Source organism: Sus scrofa, chromosome 1 (genome assembly GCF_000003025.6).
Source record: "Sus scrofa isolate TJ Tabasco breed Duroc chromosome 1, Sscrofa11.1, whole genome shotgun sequence".
NCBI lineage: Eukaryota > Metazoa > Chordata > Mammalia > Artiodactyla > Suidae > Sus > Sus scrofa.
The window spans coordinates 12554477-12572430 of NC_010443.5; the positions used below are offsets into that span (position 1 = coordinate 12554477).

Genomic DNA, 17954 nt, shown 5'->3' on the forward strand with positions numbered 1-17954 from the left:
GTCTGGATTCTCCCAGACACCTTCTCTATCTCCAGCTTCCTTCTGGCCCACAGCCTTCCCCTTCATCCCATGGCTGGTTCTTTCAAAGTTGTTCTGTTCTCTCCGATGACAAGCGGGAAGCGTAAGACTGCGTTTACCATAAAAACAATGACTGCCAAGTGTTTTGTTACCTAGAGAATTTCTCCAGCTCCACAGCAAACACATTTTAAACCAGTGCAAGTGTAAGACCCTTCCACAATTATCGGAAGCTGTTCTATTTCAGGCAGGTTGCTCTCTACACCACATAGCCCTGCCCACCCACTACTCCAGTTTTTTGTTTACATTTCTGGTCCATTTCTCTTCACTCTTCACATTCTCCCGTTGCAGAAATCTGCTTATGGCAAGTACAGTTGCATGAGTATCAGCTACAGACTCTACCTATTTGGCTGTTAGCCCAAAGCCTTTTATAGTTATCAAAGTCAAGATCTCATGGCCTATTTATGCCCAAAGATCTGTTCATTTCACTTGAAACTCTCTTAGTATTTGTTAATCTTTCCAGCTTGCAAACAAGGTGTGAACTGAAATTTGTACATGAGGTGGTGTCCTGACCCCGTATTTTTGAACCTCTTGGTGACCTCTGTACTCAAAAATTGTCCATCTGGCCACTCATAAGTAAACGGCCCATTTTGTCTCTGCCTGAATGTATCATGATTTTTAATTTGTAGTATCATCATTAAGCTTTCTTATTCTGAAGATGATTTTTCTATAGCCAACAAGGCAGCATCTCTTTGGACCTGCAGATTCACTTCTTCTTTCTCCCACAAGACTATGCAGAGGATATTTAAGGGTTTGTTCTGCAATAATATCTGAAGAGCTTCCTTTGTTACTGATGAGGCCTGTTTAAATTGGTACATAATGCATCTGGGTATTTCTTAGTGAGAGGCAGAGATGCTGGGGAAGGAGGGGGTGGCATTTGGAGAGATGGGTCCTGTTTTAGAAATTTGCCTTCTTGGGAAACTGCATTTTTGGGTGGTGGCGTTTCCAGGGATGGTGAAGGGACACATAATTAAGTTTAACAGAAGTGTGGTGCATTCTGCAGGGACCCTCAATTTACAAGTTCAGGGGTCAGTAATTAAGGGTAATGAAAGAGTTGGTTTCTAGCAAAGACTGAAGGTAGCTGCCTTTCCCAGACAGTGTTTGTAGGAAGACTCCTCTTGTTTGGTACATCAATTTCTTAACACTTGTGGGTCTTCTTCACACACATTCACATCGAGTTAACATAAAACAAACTCCCAGGAAACATCTGCCATCTTCTTTTATGTAAATGTAAGTCTTTTTGTGTATCCGAGTATCCTCCTATTTAGCCACAAATAGAAATTTTTCTACTCCCTGGATGTTTAAAAAAAAAGTTCCCAGCAAAGGAGGTGCTCTAAACCCACGGGTTCTAGAAGGAAAACAGTCAAACAAGATTCTAAACAATCACCAGTTTTTCCCAGCAAGTAACTGGTGGTGGCAATGAAAAGGATGTGAGATTGGGGTAAGGGCTGATAGGAATCTTTTCTTTACCATTGATACTTTTCTGTTCTGTTCTATTTCTGGGAAAAGAACTTAGAAACAGCTTTTCTTGTTTCAGCTTTTATCGATTCATCTGTTTTTTGGTCTTGAGGTGTTAAAAAAAGAATTTTGTCTATTTCACTTTGAGATGCTTTGGAGGGGGTTGGGTAACTTCCACAGTTATGAACTCACATTATAAACTAGAAATTAGTGAGCCATTCAATTCGCTTTGCCTGATCAGTTTTTAGAAATATGCTTTTCATGGATTAGCAATGAGATCCAGCTGGGTAGCACTGGGAACTCTAATCACTTATGATGGAGCATGATAATGGGAGAAAAAAGAATGTATATGTGTGTGTGTGACTGGGTCACCTTGCTGTACAGTAGCAAATTGACAGAACACTCTAAACCAGCTATAATGGAAAAAATAAAAACCATTAAAAAATAAAATGTACTTTCAAGTGTTTCTTTTAGATGAGTAATGCATACAACATATTCTTGTGAAAACCGTGTGTAGTACTGAATACGGTGTTATGCAAAGTGGGAAATATAAAAGTATGCAAAGTGAAAACCTTCCCATACCCCCTACTCTTCTTTTACCTTCCAATTCAGCTTCTCTCCCTAAGATTAAGTCGCTTTTCACAATATGACTCTACACTTTCCTGATGCTTTTCTTTGCATACAGAATCATGCACCTATGCAAATATATAGTTTTGAAGGCCCATTGAATCAGGACAAACACGCTTTGTACTTGCTTTTTTCACTTAACAGTATGTCAAGAATTTTCAGGGTCATAACAAGCCCCCCCACTCAAGCCCAGTCTTTTTTTTTAAGTAGTTAAGAAAAATTTATTGAATTGTAGATTTGAAACTGCAAATATATACGTGACATTTTAAATCCAGAACTACCATCACTAAGGTACCCTCTAGTAAAATTACTGGACTTCAAACGAAAAAAAAAAACTCTGAGCATTTTTTTAATATTTATTTTACAAAGAAAATACACCACAGCTCACGGCAATGCCAGATCCTTAACCCGATCTCACTCTTTTTATTAGCTTCTTTATAACATGGTGTTGGTAGAATTGTTACCATATCTTATCCATTTTCCTGTGAATGGACAATTATATTACATCAACCTTTTCTTTTTGCCATTGTAAGCCTTATTGAATTAATATTCTTCCATATTTGGAGTTCCCGTCGTGACTCAGTGGAAATGAATCTGACTAGTATCCATGAGGACACAGGCTTGATCTCTGGCTTCGCTCAGTGGGTTAAAGATCTGGCATTGCCGTTGCTGTGAGCTGTGGTGTAGGTGGCAATTGTGGCTCTGATTTGGTGTTGCTGTGGCTGTGGTGTAGCGGGCAGCTACAGCTCTGATTAGACCCTTAGCCTGGGAACCTCCATAGGCTGTGGGTGTGGCCCTAAAAGACAAAAAAAAAAAAAAAAAAAAAAAAAAAAAAATTCTTCCACATTTACTTATGTACATGAAGATGTGTTTTGTAGAATAGGCATTTATACTTAGACTTATTTGGTGAAGGGGATAGATATCTCTTATTTTGAATAGTATCATCAAATTGCTTGTTGAGTATCAGCTGTACCAAATTTTCATGGTCAACTCGACAAAGGATGAGAATGCTTCCTCCTAAAATCTAGAGATCAGTGATGTTTAAAATGTTCATCAGTCTAGTGGCGAAAAATATTTTCCTGTGCTTGAATATGCATTTCCCAGAATACTATTAAGGCTGGGAATTTTTTCCATATAGTCATTGGTCATTTATATTTTTTTGGGGGGTGTCATTTTCTGTTTCTTTGTTTTTCTATTGAATCTTGATGAGCGTTCTGGGCCAAGGTATTGGTCTAGTTTTAAGTGGCCATTGAAGACTCATGTTTATCATATGCTAAAGGGGACTTCCTAAATAAGGCTGGAGCTCATCTTCCTTCTTGTAAAAAGTCCTACCTCATTCATTAAAAAAATCAAAGTTATTTACACATTTCCTATTTAAAAAAAAATGGGTACAACAAGACCATGGCAGGTTGAGAGTTAGGTAAGGATTCCTAATTTGGTGACAGTGATGGACTTGGGAATGTGCGTGCAATATTTATACTATGGTGGAGGTGTAGCATGCTAGATTGTTTATGAGGCATTACAGGGTTAGAAGAAATAAAAAGTATAAGTGAATCAGTAAGAGAATAGCATCGTCATTTTATTGATACTGATTGACCTAGGCTATTTATGTTTCAAAAAAGATGACTACACATTGTGGAATACATTATGGAATATTTTTTTAAAATAAAGAAAACTGGAAAGAAATAGGAAATAATCACTTAGATTATCACTGTCCCAGAATAATATTTTCCCTTTAAATAGAAGGTTTTACAGCTAGGAATATATGAAATAGACACATTTGTATCTTTTAAAAATGTACATATAAGTTTCTAACTGAACCCTAGAAAAAGAGCTATAGTGGCCTGAAGTCATAAGCCAACTTGTGTTCTTTCAGGTTTGTCTAGCTCTGTTTTCATTACTGATGTGTAGTTGAAGCTCATTGCCAATAACATGGTAAATCAATAGAAGATGGGATATTGTCAATTTTTATTCTTACATAAATTTTTTTAGGGAATTAAAAATTTCCCCAGTTTAGGGATAGCTATGAAACTCTGGCCAGATCTTTTTACTGACTGATATAAAGAGCCTGATTTAAAAATAGACTATCTTCATTTTTTGTGTGTGAAATAAGCTTACATTTTAAGAATTAAAGAGCTAGAACTTTAAAAGGTCAAGTTCCTAAATTCATTTTGATGGTTACCAAAGGATTTCAAATACACAAGTGTAAAGCATACATTCATTCATATATTTATAATATCTAATGTAACTAGCTGGCCACTTCATTTTTTTCTTTCTTTTTTTTGCTTTTTATGGCTGTGCCCGTGGCATATGGAGGTTCCCAGGTGAGGGGTCGAATTGGAGCTGTAGCCTCCAGCCTACGCCAGAGCCACAGCAATGCGGGAACTGAGCCGCACCTGCAACCTACACCACAGCTCACGGCAATGCCAGATCCTTAACCCACTGAGCGAGGCCAGGGATTGAACCTGTGTCCTCATGGATGCTAGTCAGATTCGTTAACCACTGAGCCATGGTGGGAACTCCTCATTTTTTATCCAACAAAGAATGTACTGATTTCACAGTGCTATGAAACCAGAGGTCTTAGGATTCCATACTGCAAATTTATGCTCCATCTGGAAATGTTTAGACTGACTCTGGCACCATGATTTTGTTTCATTATAAAGACTGTTATAAGACCTTCCTTTGGGGTCTAGGGTAAAGCTGAGTAGGTAGGGACCAATATCTCTGATCAAACATTTATTTTCTATTTGAATTTTAGGTGGTTAAGCAAATTTGGATTAGCTGTAGTCCATCCTGAGTCCACTACAAAGGATGAAGGTATGTTCTCTTTTAAATTTCTGAAAATTTAATAAGAACATTGGGCTAGGGTAAAAATACAAGGTCAAGTTCTGTGCATAGTCTTGTTCTAATGAAACATATTTTGGCATTTAAAATCCTCTGAAAATATGTAGAGCAGACATAGTCCCATGGGCTCACCAACATGGAATAGAGTTTCTCATGCTGGCTAAGAATGCTTTTCTCACTTCACCCACAGTTAGCAGCTGTAGGCTTCACTGATACCACAGCCAATTGCCAGTGCAAATGATTTTTTGCCCCACTTATGGAATTCTTACTCAGAGACATGATCTCGTCCTGATCTAGACAGATAACTTTCAGCCCACTGTTTCCTCTCTGATATTTTAGTATTTCCTCTAGGTGTGTGCTGAGACAAATTGCCCTAAATTTGTACCAAGAGCCTGAATGTTAGATTGGGACAGATTGCCATATTTCTAGCTCCGTCTGTGGCTTTCAGGATTCAAATGTTCCAGGAGGCTAATTCTTCTTAAGGATGAAATTACTCCTTAATGTTGAGAAGAAAGAAGTTGAGGTGCCAGGGTCACAGAGCTGATGCTGTTCTGAAATGCTCAGAGCCACATAAAACCTGGGAATTGGAAGTAGGGAGTTATATCTTTGGATAACAAAACCATGATGTCATAAATTCAGAAATGGAAAAGTGGCAACTTGACTTAAAGCCACAGGAAGGACAAAGCAGTAACAGAAAGCAGTGTCCCAGTCATCTCCTTGGTCCTCTTTTCCGTAAAATAAATGCCCATTGTGTATTGGAAGTCTATTTATAGATAGTGAGCAAAAGTTGCACAGAAACTGCACAAAAACCTTATCCTTATCCTGGTGTGTAAGACCTTCTGTGATACGGCCTGGCGCAGCCTTTCAGCTTTGCTTCTCTCCATCGTGAACCTTAGGGGACTCTGCGTACTTGGCTCAGCCTCTGTCCTCAGCCTGCTGCTCCCGTTGCTCTGTGTGCACCACCGATGGTTCACTTACCCTGTCATTTTCAGCTCCGTGTGATTCCTAGCTTCAAAATTGTGTTCCCTTAGTGTAGGACTCACACTTCTTTTGAGGGATTATTTGAATTTCCCGGAGCTACAGTTAGTCCTCTTTTAGCCTATGGGACACTCCTTGAGGGCAGAAACGGAAACTCTGACATATCAGGTAGCTCACTAGTTAAGTACTTCCTGCATCGGATTGGAATTGCAGTAGACCTCAGCTCGTGCATTATGGGGTAAGTGATGACAGTGTTGAAACGCTAAGCGTTGTCGTTTTTGTTGCAGAATGCTACAGCGAGAGTGAGCAGGAAGATCCTGAGATAGCGGCGGAGACTGCACCCCCTCCCTGCGCTGAGGAGTCTCTGCTTCCTCTGGTGTGTACTGATGTCCTTAGTGTCTTGGTCATCAATCAAATGCATGGACAGCATTCCTCCCAGTTGGGTAGAAACCACCTTGACTGCTGAAGTTCTAGAATAAGCTAAGCGAAGTTCCCTGCCAAAGAGCACGTACGGTTCTCAGGTGCTGATTTTGAGCCTTCTCCATAGCAATCCGTTGGTATGACAAACTCGGTGTATTTGTGTGGGACCCACAGATGATGTATCATGTTCAGAGGATTCGTGGTGATGCAAAGGGCTTCTGGGTGATAGGCCAGTGCTTGCAAAGATAATTTTTTCTTTTTCTTTTTTTTGTCTTTTTGTCTTTTTGCCTTTTCTAGGGCCACTCCTGCGGCATATGGAGGTTCCCAGGCTAGGGGTCTAATCGGAGCTCTAGCCACCGGCCTACATCAGAGTCACAGCAACACGGGATCCAAGCCGCATCTGCAACCTACACCACAGCTCACGGCAACGCCGGATCCTTAACCCGCTGAGCGAGGCCAGGGATGGAACCCGCAACCTCATGGTTCCTAGTCGGATTCGTTAACCACTGTGCCATGAGGGGAACTCCTTAACTCTGTTTCTTTTTGTCAGCAGATGTTCTTGATTTCAATGTGTCAGGTTTATCCATCACTTTCATTGTGGTCAGTGTCCTGTCTGAAGAATTGTTTCCTATTCCCAGGTCACGAGGACGTAGATATTGCTATCCTCATTTCTTGGATTAGGAAACAGGTTCTGAGAAGTGGAATGGCCTGGTCACACATCCAGGAAATGGAGCCTCTGGGGTGGGAACCCCGTCTGTCCAGCTTTACAGTGTACGCTCCGTCCACTCTGCCATGACCCTTGTCCACTCAAGGACTCGAATAAGCATAGGCGCTGACGGGTTACAGCAATTCCTTCACTGATCAGATCTCTTCTGCCAAAATCTTCTGTTTTGTGTGATAAAGTTTTTATCTTTATTTGCATTTTGCAGTTCCTGGATTTATGGTGTTAATATCATTTAAATAATGACCTCTGCTACTTTTATCCACTGTCAGTGGAGAATTGTGGTCATTTTTTAAATTGATTTGGCTAGCAGCTAAGACCAGACATAAATATTTGTTGAATGAATGTTTATTAAAGTATCTATTAAATAGGATTATCCAAAGTTAAGCAAGATATAAACAAAATTAAACTTTGAATATGGTAAAATGTAGACCAGTGTTTGAACTCAACTTACAATGTACCCTTTCTTAATATATCCATAACTTTCCCTTGATGTAGTCTTTTTCTTCTTTTTTTTTCAGTGTTTAGAGGTTTCTGTTTCTTTTTATTTTTTTAATATACTGATTTTTATTTTTTCCATAATAGCTGGTTTATAGTGTTCTGTCAATTTTCTACTCTACAGCATGGTGACCCAGATACACATACATGTATACATTCTTTTTTCTCACATTAGCCTGCTCCATCATAAGTGACCAGACATAGTTCCCAGTGCTACACAGCAAGATCTCATTGCTAATCCATTCCAAAGGCAATAGTCTGCATCTGTTAACCCCAAGCACCCCATCCATCCCACTCCCTTCCCCTTGGCAACCACATGTCTATTCCCCAAGTCCATGATTTTCTTTTCTGTGGAAAGTTTCATTTGTGCCATATATTAGGTTCCAGAAATAAGTGATATCATATGGTATTTGTCTTTCTCTTTCTGACTTACTTCATTCAGTATGAGAGCCTCTAGTTCCATCCATGTTTCTGCAAATAGCATTATTTTGTTCTTTTTTATGGCTGAATAGTATTCCATTGTGTATATATACCACATCTTCCTAATCCAGTCATCAAACAGCCGTACCTTGTTGGTGTAATTTTTGTTTGGTTTCTTTTGGTCTTTATATCTGTCTCTCTGTGTCTCTCCATCTCTGTCTTTTAGGTGATTTCTTTTTGTTCTAAAATACTGTGGTTTTCAGTTTTATAACAACAAACTAGTATCACAGTTTACAAAGAGCATTGTCAGACATCCAGTAATCTACTTGATGAAAATAAAAGGAACCAAGTTATCTTCTTAGATGAAGGAGTGTGGCTCCCTTGCATTATATGATGATAGTCTTACCTCATGTTACAGTGGGAGATCAGGAATTGCTTGTTCCAGAGCAAATAAATGGAAGGATAGATATGGGACCAGTAACTTAGATCACTGAAGTAAGAGTATTCTTTAGAATGTTATTCTAAATGTCAATAAGTGTTATTCCCTGAAGTTTTAAGCTAAGAATTTTTTGGAAGACCACCAAGGCTAGCATTTTTTTTCTGAAGAAATATATTAGAAATAGATAAATGCTGAATAGTTAGATTTCATTTTCTTTAGAAACAGAGTATGTTGCTCCTCATATACTTCCCAGGCAGATTTTATTTTTGTTTTTTCCTATTTCTGAAAAATAGCCATGCAAGACACTTGGTTCACATAACATTTAAGCTTTTTGCTTAAACAGACGAAAACTTAAAAATCATGGTAACTTTCACCTGGAGCATGAATCAACTTATTGTTTTGGCTCAATCTGGCATAAGCTAGCCATGACTGAGATATATAAGCATTGGCAAAAGATCAAAACAGAATAAAAGCAAAAATGAAAACACCCAAACATTTCCCAACTTCTTGCTTTAAAACATTTTGGATAATGAACTTTTATTTTGGGAGTGATGAACTCAAATGTATAAAATAATACTATTCTGGAAAATTATTTCAAAATTTAAAAATCTTTAATTAAAATTTTAATTCTATGTCCAGTCATTCTGTCTGCTATAAAAATCAGTAGTAAGACTTCAACACCAGACCAGTTGGGACCTCTGCTTCTAGTGGGACACTATTCCACAAGAGAATAAAGAAACACTATAGGGTCTTCCTTGAGTGAACAAGAAATTTCTGTTTATGTTACTTCTTCTTGAGAAAGTTCCACAAGATGGATGGTGGAAGGGATATCTTCTTTTTTTTTTTTTTGTCTTTTTTGCTATTTCTTGGGCCGCTCCCACGGCATATGGAGGTTCCCAGGCTAGGAGTTGAATCGGAGCTGTAGCCACCGGCCTACACCAGAGCCACAGCAACGCGGGATCCGAGACACGTCTTCAACCTACACCACAGCTCACGGCAATGCCAGATCCTTAACCCACTGAGCAAGGCCAGGGATTGAACCCACAACCTCATGGTTCCTAGTTGGATTCGTTAACCACTGCGCCACGACGGGAACGCCTAGGGATATCTATTTATTTATAGGGAATTGAAAAATGGAGAGCTTTTTAAAAAAAATTTTTGGCCATGCCCATGGCATGTGGAAGTTCTCAGGCCGGAAATCAAACCCACACCACAGCAGTAACCAGAACCACAGCAGTGACGTCAGATCCTTACCTCGCTGAACCACCACAAAACTCCACTGAAAGGCTCAAAATAGATGAGTCTCTGTAGGTTCTACTTTGGAAGAGTCTTTGTGGAAATCACTTATCCATGATTCCTTAAAACTCATAAAAGAGCTAAAAAAGAACTGACTTCATTCACATTTCAAATGCATTGGTTTTATGTGTTACAGAGTATTTAAGAGTTTAAAGATCATCAAGCGTCTGTTAGAAATATTTTCCCTCTAAGTTTAATTTTGAAAAAGGATTGTCTGATAACTTGATCTATGCTGCTTATGCATTCATTTAACAAATATTTATTGAGAGCCACTATTCTAAATAGTCCTTAGGATACAACTGTAAACAAACAAAGATTTGTTTCTTCATTGGAACCAAACTTCTAGTTGAGGGAAGAGAAGCCATCAACATAGGAAGTAAGCGATCTGCTGTGTCAGTAGAGGAAGTGGAGCAGAGGGAGTAAGGGGTCAGGAGTGCTGCAGGGCAGGTTGCGGCAATGAATGGGGTAGCAGGGGACGCCCGAGTGAGAGTCGAGATCTGAGCAAATCTCTTGGAGGACGGTGTACGCGTCAGCCAGGTGGATATTCAGGGAAGGTGTTTTCCAAGCAAAAGGAGCAGTTAGAGTCCAGATCTCCCTGGTGCACCGATGCCAATGCAAGGAGGCCAGTGTGGCTGGAGCAGGGTGAACCCAGATGAGAGCAGCAGGCAATGAGGTTGGAAGGTAGTGGTGGCCACGCCAAATAGAGCCTGTGGACCCTCAGGGATGTTGATGTTTTGAGTTCTTTAACCTCTGGGAATTGTGAGCAGAGGCGTGATGTGATCAATCACCATTTTGAAAGGACCACTCGGGCTGCTGTGTGGGAGAGACTTTGGGAGGCGGGGGAAAAGTGTAGAAGCAAAGAAATCTAAGGGAGAGTGTGCAGTAATCGAGTGTGGGAGCTGGTGAAGACTGGGATCAGGGCAGGGCTGAGAAATGGAATGGGTGGATTTTGAACGTAGTTGGAAGGCAGACGCCCCAATAGGTGGGTCAGATAAGAGAGAAATTATGAAAATAAATATTTATAATCCATGTTTTAAGCAGCCGATGCAGATTATTTTAACATGATAGTCCTCATATTTTGATGCTTTTTTAGAAGTAAAATTCCTTTATATCTAAGGAATAGAAAAAAAACAAAACAAAACCAGCTAAAGCAAATTGGAAGTTCCCGTGTGGTGTAGCAGGTTAAGGATCCGGCATTTCAGCAGCTGTGGTGCAGGTTGCAACTGCAGTGGGGGTTCGATCCCTGGCCCAGGAACTTCCACATGCTTCAGGTATGGACAAAAAAAAAAAAAAAAAAAAAAAATATATCAGCTAAAGCAAATCAAAGAAGCAATAAATAGAAACAACTCTGCATGTTGTGGCTTATTGGCCAGTGGCAGAGGAGGAGATTAAAGATTAAACACAAAAAGTGGTAAAATCAATTTAGTAATTCAAATTTAATCTTAGTGGGAGGAATCTTGCACAGTTGTTTACTAAAGGTCAGTACTATATAAAATAATGGAAATGCTCCCCAGAGAGAGGTGTGTGAAAAATTATTAGTGAGTACATATACTTACAAAGAATAGGTAGAAAGAAAAATTCAGCCTCTGTCCTCAAAATGTGGAGAATTTTCTTAAGCTCTATGGTTGAACACTTAACTGATTTTAAGACTTTTCTAAAATTAGCTTTTACATCTTGACTCTTGCTTTAACAGCTCATCTTCTGGCTGTCAGTCGCCAGGCATGGTGGCTGTCCCATAACCTCTTGTAGGCCTTCCACGACGCTGCCCCTGCCCTGCTGTGGTTGGCATTAGCTCTTGCCCAGATTATTGGAAAAGCAGCTTGTTTTTCTTTCTCTGTCTCTCATCTCTCTCTTAAAAAAAAAAACACTGCCAAATTTGTCTTCATAATGTGCAGTTCTGATAAATTGATTCACCAGCACATGACCTCTCAGTGAATTCTTACTGCCTATCAATTTAATTTCCAACTCCTTGGCTTGGTATTTAAGGCCCTTGGGTTTCCTTCTAACTGTCAGTCTTACTGCTGATTCCTCCTTTGTTATCAGCCCAATAACTGCCCCCATCTCCCCAAAGCTTTGCAGGACATGTATTCGTAAAGTTTCCCCACTTGCAGGAACCATTTACTCTCATTCCAATTCCACCTCCTAAATATCTTTTAAGACCGTTTGAAGTGTGATTGTCTTCATGAAAGCTTTCCTCATCCTCTAAGTCAGGAGGATTTTACTCTCGTCTAAACTCCACGTGCCCATTGTGCATTTGTTGGGCACTTTTTATTATGTTGTTAGTCTCTGCTTTTTAATGCATATTTCGTGTATCTGGTTTATTTATCTAATTATTAAATTGGTTTTTTTTGGTGGGGGCTACACCCGTGTCATATAAAATTTCCCAGGTTAGGAGTTGAATTGGAACTATAGCCCTTGGCCTACGCCACAACCACAGCAATGTCAGATCCAAGCTGTGTCTGCGACTTACACCACAGCCCATGGCAACGCTGGATCCTTAACCCCCTGAGCGAGGCCAGGATGGAACCTGCATCCTTAGGGATGCTATTCAGATTCATTTCTACGGAGCCATGATGGGAACTCCTAATTATTCAATTCTTCCTGTCAGAGGCAGTGTCCTATATCTTTTTCTTTACCCACAACATTTATGACCCTGCCTAACACATGTTTGAGCCTAATTAAATATTTATTTAATGGACCGATCAATTGGCACATGCATGATAATTGTGAATTCATCCATGCACTCCACAGATTTGGAGCCGTAAAAATAATTCCCCGCAGGAATTAGAAACCTAACTGCTTTACGCCCGTCTAGTGACTGTACTTGGCCTCTATGAGGATGACTTCATTTGACTCTCACGCAAGTCCTGTCTTTTACAAATGCTAAAGTCACATGGCGGAGAAGTAAATAGAACCCTTATAAGTAACCTTTGCAAGCTTAAGTTTACCTGTTATTCACACTATTTTAAGTTCTCTCATTTGCTCCTCTTGATAGTCTGAGTCAGGGAGGACGACCTCTGATAAATTTTTTTTCTGCATTAACCTTGTGCCAGGCACTGGTGCAGGGAAGAGGATGCTGAACGGAGAGAGTCTCATCCCTGGAGCATCTTAAGTTCTAAGTGGAGGAAGAGTCACAGTGAATTTGTAATGTGGGCAAAGAGTCTCATGTACTGATGAATATTCTATTAGGAAGATAACATGAGGCTGAGGGTGGGGAGGATACGTCTTTGTCTTGACTGTTGGGGAAAAGCCTGCTGTGGAAATGGTATTTGACCTGAGACCAAAATGATGGGAAGGAGGCAGCCAACCAAAAATACAAAGAGGGAGCCTTTCCAGCAGAAGGAACTGGAGATGTGCTCAAGAAACAGAAAGAAGACCATGTGATTGGAAAGGAGAGGGAAGCGGGGGCTTCAGGGGATGATGGAGGGGTAGGTAGGGTCCATGTGGACTTTCTCAGCTGTGATGAAGACCACGGATATTCTCCTACTTGTGATGGGCAATTACTGGAGGATTTTCAGTAGAAGAATACTGCGGTCAGTTTTCTTTGTAAAATTTTTTTAAAAATTAAAGTATAGCTGATTTACAATGTTCTGTCAATTTCTGCTATACAGCAAAGTGACCCAGTCATATGTATACATGTATAGGATATAGGACGAGTGATTGGTTATAGTTCCCTGGGCTATACAGCCGTGCATCATTGCTTATCCATTCTAAATGTAATCATTTGCATCTATGAACCCCTAAATGATCTGTTTTCTATTTAAAAAATGCTCTATCTGTTGTTTGGAGGATGGACTCAGGTGGGGAAGAGGTGGGCAGCGGTGGAGGCAGGAAGTCAGTAACCTAGGACTTGGAAATAAAGTGGTTTCTCTGAAGTCACTTAAACAGTAAGATTGTAGTGAGGAGTGGATCTTCAGCCCACTCATTGCCCAAGGTCATGCAGAAAGTCAGAGACAGAGAGGGCAGTGCACAATACAAGGTCTTCAGGTTTTTAGAGCAAAATTCTTATCAGCATATGTAGAGATAGAAACACAACACCTCTTAGGGCTTAGCAGCACTGACAGGTTTGTTTTTATCAATCTGGTCAATAGAAGAAAAGAAAAGCTGTGTACTTTCCTTTTTGTTCTCATTTGGTTTTATTATGTTTAGTCCAGTTATTCCTGTATTTTATTTTTTTTCATATACTTTGACTAATGTGGCTTAAGATTTATATGCTGACTCATTCCTTTCTACTTACAGACTTTTGGTGGCCATTTTAAATTATTTTTCCCCATGTCAAACTTGGGTTTTTAAATCAATTCAAAGAAAAGGATTTTAAAGCTAATCAGCTTTTGAACTAAGCTTCTTTGATGAATAAAAATGTCATACAGAAAATGGGGAAAAGCAATACTGATTTTTTTGCTTAGTCATATACAGAGTCTGCTCATTAAAACTAAGATTTTTAAATGTCTTTAATTTTCCCATTAAAATAAAATTTTAGGAGTTCCCATTGTGGCTCACTGGGTTAAGAACCTGACATAGTGTCTTGAGGATGTGGGTTCCATCCCTGGCCTTGCTCAGTGGGTTAAGTATCTGGCATTGCTGCAAGCTGCGGCATAGGTCACAGATGTGGTTCAGATCTGGTGTTGATGTGTCTGTGATAGGCCAGAAGCTGCAGCTCCAATTTGACTCCTGGCCTGGGAACTTCCATATGCTGCTGGTGTAGCCATAAAAAGAAAAAAAAAAAATTTAAACTCAAATAAATCATCCATAGCAACTTTGCAGAGAATTTCAGGGTACTCCTTAATAAGAGACTGAACTGTGCCAGGCTGGTTTTCTTCACATAACTCTGGCTTTCTAGGCCACTTTTTGTTGGCATTAATTTATTACCAACTATTTGTTTATTAATTTATTAATGCCAGGCACAAATGCAAGAAAAGGGGATGAAAAAATGATTAAAAACAGCCTTTTCTCAAGTAACTCACCCCACAAGAGGAACAAATCAATCAGCACTTGCACTATTTGTTGACAAATAAAATGATATTCCATCGGGTGTCATAGAAGTAAGCTCCAGAGCATCAGACAAAGGTACCTACTTGGCCCCAAGGCCACCAGAGAAGACTTCCTGGAGGAGGTGTCCCTTGAACTAACACTTGAAGGATGGGCTTGTGTTAGCCAAGTAGAGATAGGGTGAGAGGGGAGACTTCCACTCCTTTCTGCCTTCATTTGATTTGCAGTGAGGAGCTTTATAGTGTGTTACTTGGACAGCTCATAGAAGACACTGAATTAAAAATTCTTCTGTTTGACTTGTGCCTATGGGTAGACACAGAACAGTAGGAATAATGAACTGGGATTTAGCAAAGCACATCTCCACACGCATCCTCCGTAACGGCACTCCATGTAACCTTGGATCTGAGTCCATCTCTCTTCTCATGAAAACTCCCTCTGACCTGATACACAACATAATTATCTCATTTTGTTCTTCCATCTCTTGAATTCTTTTCCTTATTTCTCCTTTTCCTCACTCTTTTCTCCATTTAAAAATCAAATTTAGAAATGATAACATGACACTAGAGAAAAATGGATGCAAAGCAATTGCCCTGTGTTTGGGTGGGACCACAAGCAGGAATACACTTTACAGAAATTTCTGATGCTCACTGAGTATGTCTTTCCTTAGTTTTTAAGCAGAATTTTGAGGTTCAAAAAGCCTATGGAAAGTGCTGTAGCAACAACGTTTTACCCAAATAGCCCATTTTGTTATCATCAAATTACAATAGTGTCAGCAGGAACCACAGGAAAAGCTTGTGTTTGGTCTCTTTCCAGAAAAGGAAGCTGATGCCACTGAAGCCAAGTTTTACTAAAATAGCTCTCAATGGGGAACATGTCAGGACCAAGCCTGAATGGGCATTTTTGTTAATATTTATTCTGTAGATTCTGCTAATGAGTAAACAAGTCTTGGCATTGATTTGGACAGTTTGGTGGAGGGTAGGGGGAAATGACCTCCTCCAGGTAATTAGAGTCTTATTTAGTGAATTACAGATCTTTGATCTCCAGGGTAAGTGGTTTGGGTCATTTAAGGAAGCTGGTTTGAAAGCTTATAGACTCATTCCTGAAGTGAACGTTTTCATGTCTGTGCCAAATGTGTTTGTGATGAGTTAGTGTTTTAACTGGATATTTTAGTGTCATGCTACTAACAAGTGGGTTTCTTACTTATTTGACAACCCATGTCTTGTATGCAGCCAGGCGGGCACACGTAGGCTAAGTACTGGCTTTTCCCACCAGAACTCAGAACCTGCAAATGCTTGAAAACGTTATCTTGCAGCCATCCTGATGCGGTTGAACTGATTCTAAGTGCTAGAAACTGATGAGAGTATTCCGTAGCTGACACAATGAAACCGAAACAGGAAAAAGACTTCTCTGTCTCATCTGCCTTTGGAGATATGGGGTGGCCTATAGAGAAGTGGTGGTTAGATTTTTTTGGATTTTATTGACCAATGAAATTAAAAATGGGGGAACCAGCATATAGTTGCCAAGTCTTTATTTTGCTACACAGAATATATATAAAAAAAAAATCTCCAAAAAGGCAAAACCTATTGTCTACCATTACCATTTTCCAGAAGAAGGCATGACTTCTTACATCAAAAGGTAACAGGATACAGTCTCAGAGGAAATGAAGTCTTTCCCAAGAGATGACGATTGATGAAGTTGCATGGATGTTTTCTCCTTGGACTGGTGAAAGTGTGGCCAAGGATTGTCATTCACCCTCGGATTGTATGTCAGGAACTGCTTTTCAGAAAGCCCTGCATCCTCAACCCACTTCTCATAGGTTTTGATTTCCTGTTCGTGAATTAGGAGCCTGCATGTGTATGCCTGTGTTCTTTGGTGAAGGTTTATTGCCATTTTAAAATTATTGAAGCGTGAACGAGTTAACGTTATTTCACCTAAGCAGGCAGTTATGAGCTGATTCTGGTGATGTGCTAAGGAACGTGGGAAAAATAGCTCAGGGTGTAAATATATGTTTGCCCACATTACTGGTCTTCCACTCAGTTAATATTATTTTGCTTCCTGCCTGGTTCCAGCTTTTGCTTTCTTACTCCTGATAACCTTTCTCAAGAGCTTTTGCTCGGTCCGTGAGAATTCAGTGATAGACAACAATCTATTTTGGGGGCCACACCCATGGCACAGGGACGTTCCAGGGCCAGGGATCAAATCTGCACCACGGCAGCAACCAGAGCCACAGCCGTGACAGCAATGGCTCCTTAATCTGCTGAGCCACAAGGGAACTCCTGCAATCTAATGTTTGCTCAGAATGCCCTTCCGTGTACCGAAGAATTCCCCAAAGGGGTCTTTTAAGCATCTGGAGAGCATTGCAAAATAGGGTAAATCATGCTATGAAGGTTTTTCGGATCCTAGAGGAGTGACTCGAAGTGGTACAAAGTGGCTTTGGAAAATGGCATCCTAATGCCTGTCGTACGGATGTCCATACCATATGTTTTCCTTTTGACTCTGCTATCATTGGCCACTTTTTGAAACACTGGGGCAGCTTCATTGAAAATGAGAAGTAGAGAATGCTGACGTACTCATGATTTATTTTATTCTCTTTGGTTTTATTTGTGAAAAACAGGCTGCTCAGCAGGCATCTTCATCTTCACCCAAACTGAGTGGAACAGCGCGTTCTTTATCTCCACAGAAACCTCAAGAAAGACATCCAGCACTTTGTCTTCCTCGTTGTCGAGAGGAAGACAGTCCTGGATCGACATGATCAATAGTTCGTCTGCCGCTGAAGATGGGGCACGATCGGTGATGTGCGCTGTGCAGGCCACTCACCTGTGCCCTCAGAGGCAAACAGCCTCAGGGCCCTGGAAAACAGCTTTGCCACATCAGAGAGTGACTTCGTGAACTCTTTATCTAGTGATGACACTTCTTCATTGAATAGCAATCAAGATCATTTTAGTGGCCCAGAGAAGCCTGCTGGACCAAAGATGATGGACGGAGGTAAGCCAAGAAATTGTTGATTCTTCCTTAGGGAATGAATATTTGTATGTGAATGTGGAATGCTAGTGTCAATTGTAAAAAGAATATTTAAAGTCACAAATGATTCACTCCCTAAACAGTCAAGTGGGGCTAAGTCCAGGGGCCACTTTTTAGAGGAGGTTGCATGTGGGAAATTCTTGCTTCAAGGCCATTTATTACCTACTG

The 17954-nt window shown here is 40.2% G+C and overlaps 1 protein-coding gene across 1 annotated transcript in view; it reads left to right on the top strand.

The window, feature by feature from the left end:
- IPCEF1 (interaction protein for cytohesin exchange factors 1) overlaps nucleotides 1-17954 on the top strand; it is a 91125-nt gene that overhangs the window by 42865 nt on the left and 30306 nt on the right. Inside the window, 5 exon segments of the mRNA XM_021086620.1 lie at nucleotides 4919-4977; nucleotides 6270-6358; nucleotides 17380-17425; nucleotides 17428-17571; nucleotides 17574-17750. Coding sequence (XP_020942279.1) covers nucleotides 4919-4977; nucleotides 6270-6358; nucleotides 17380-17425; nucleotides 17428-17571; nucleotides 17574-17750 — 515 coding nt within the window.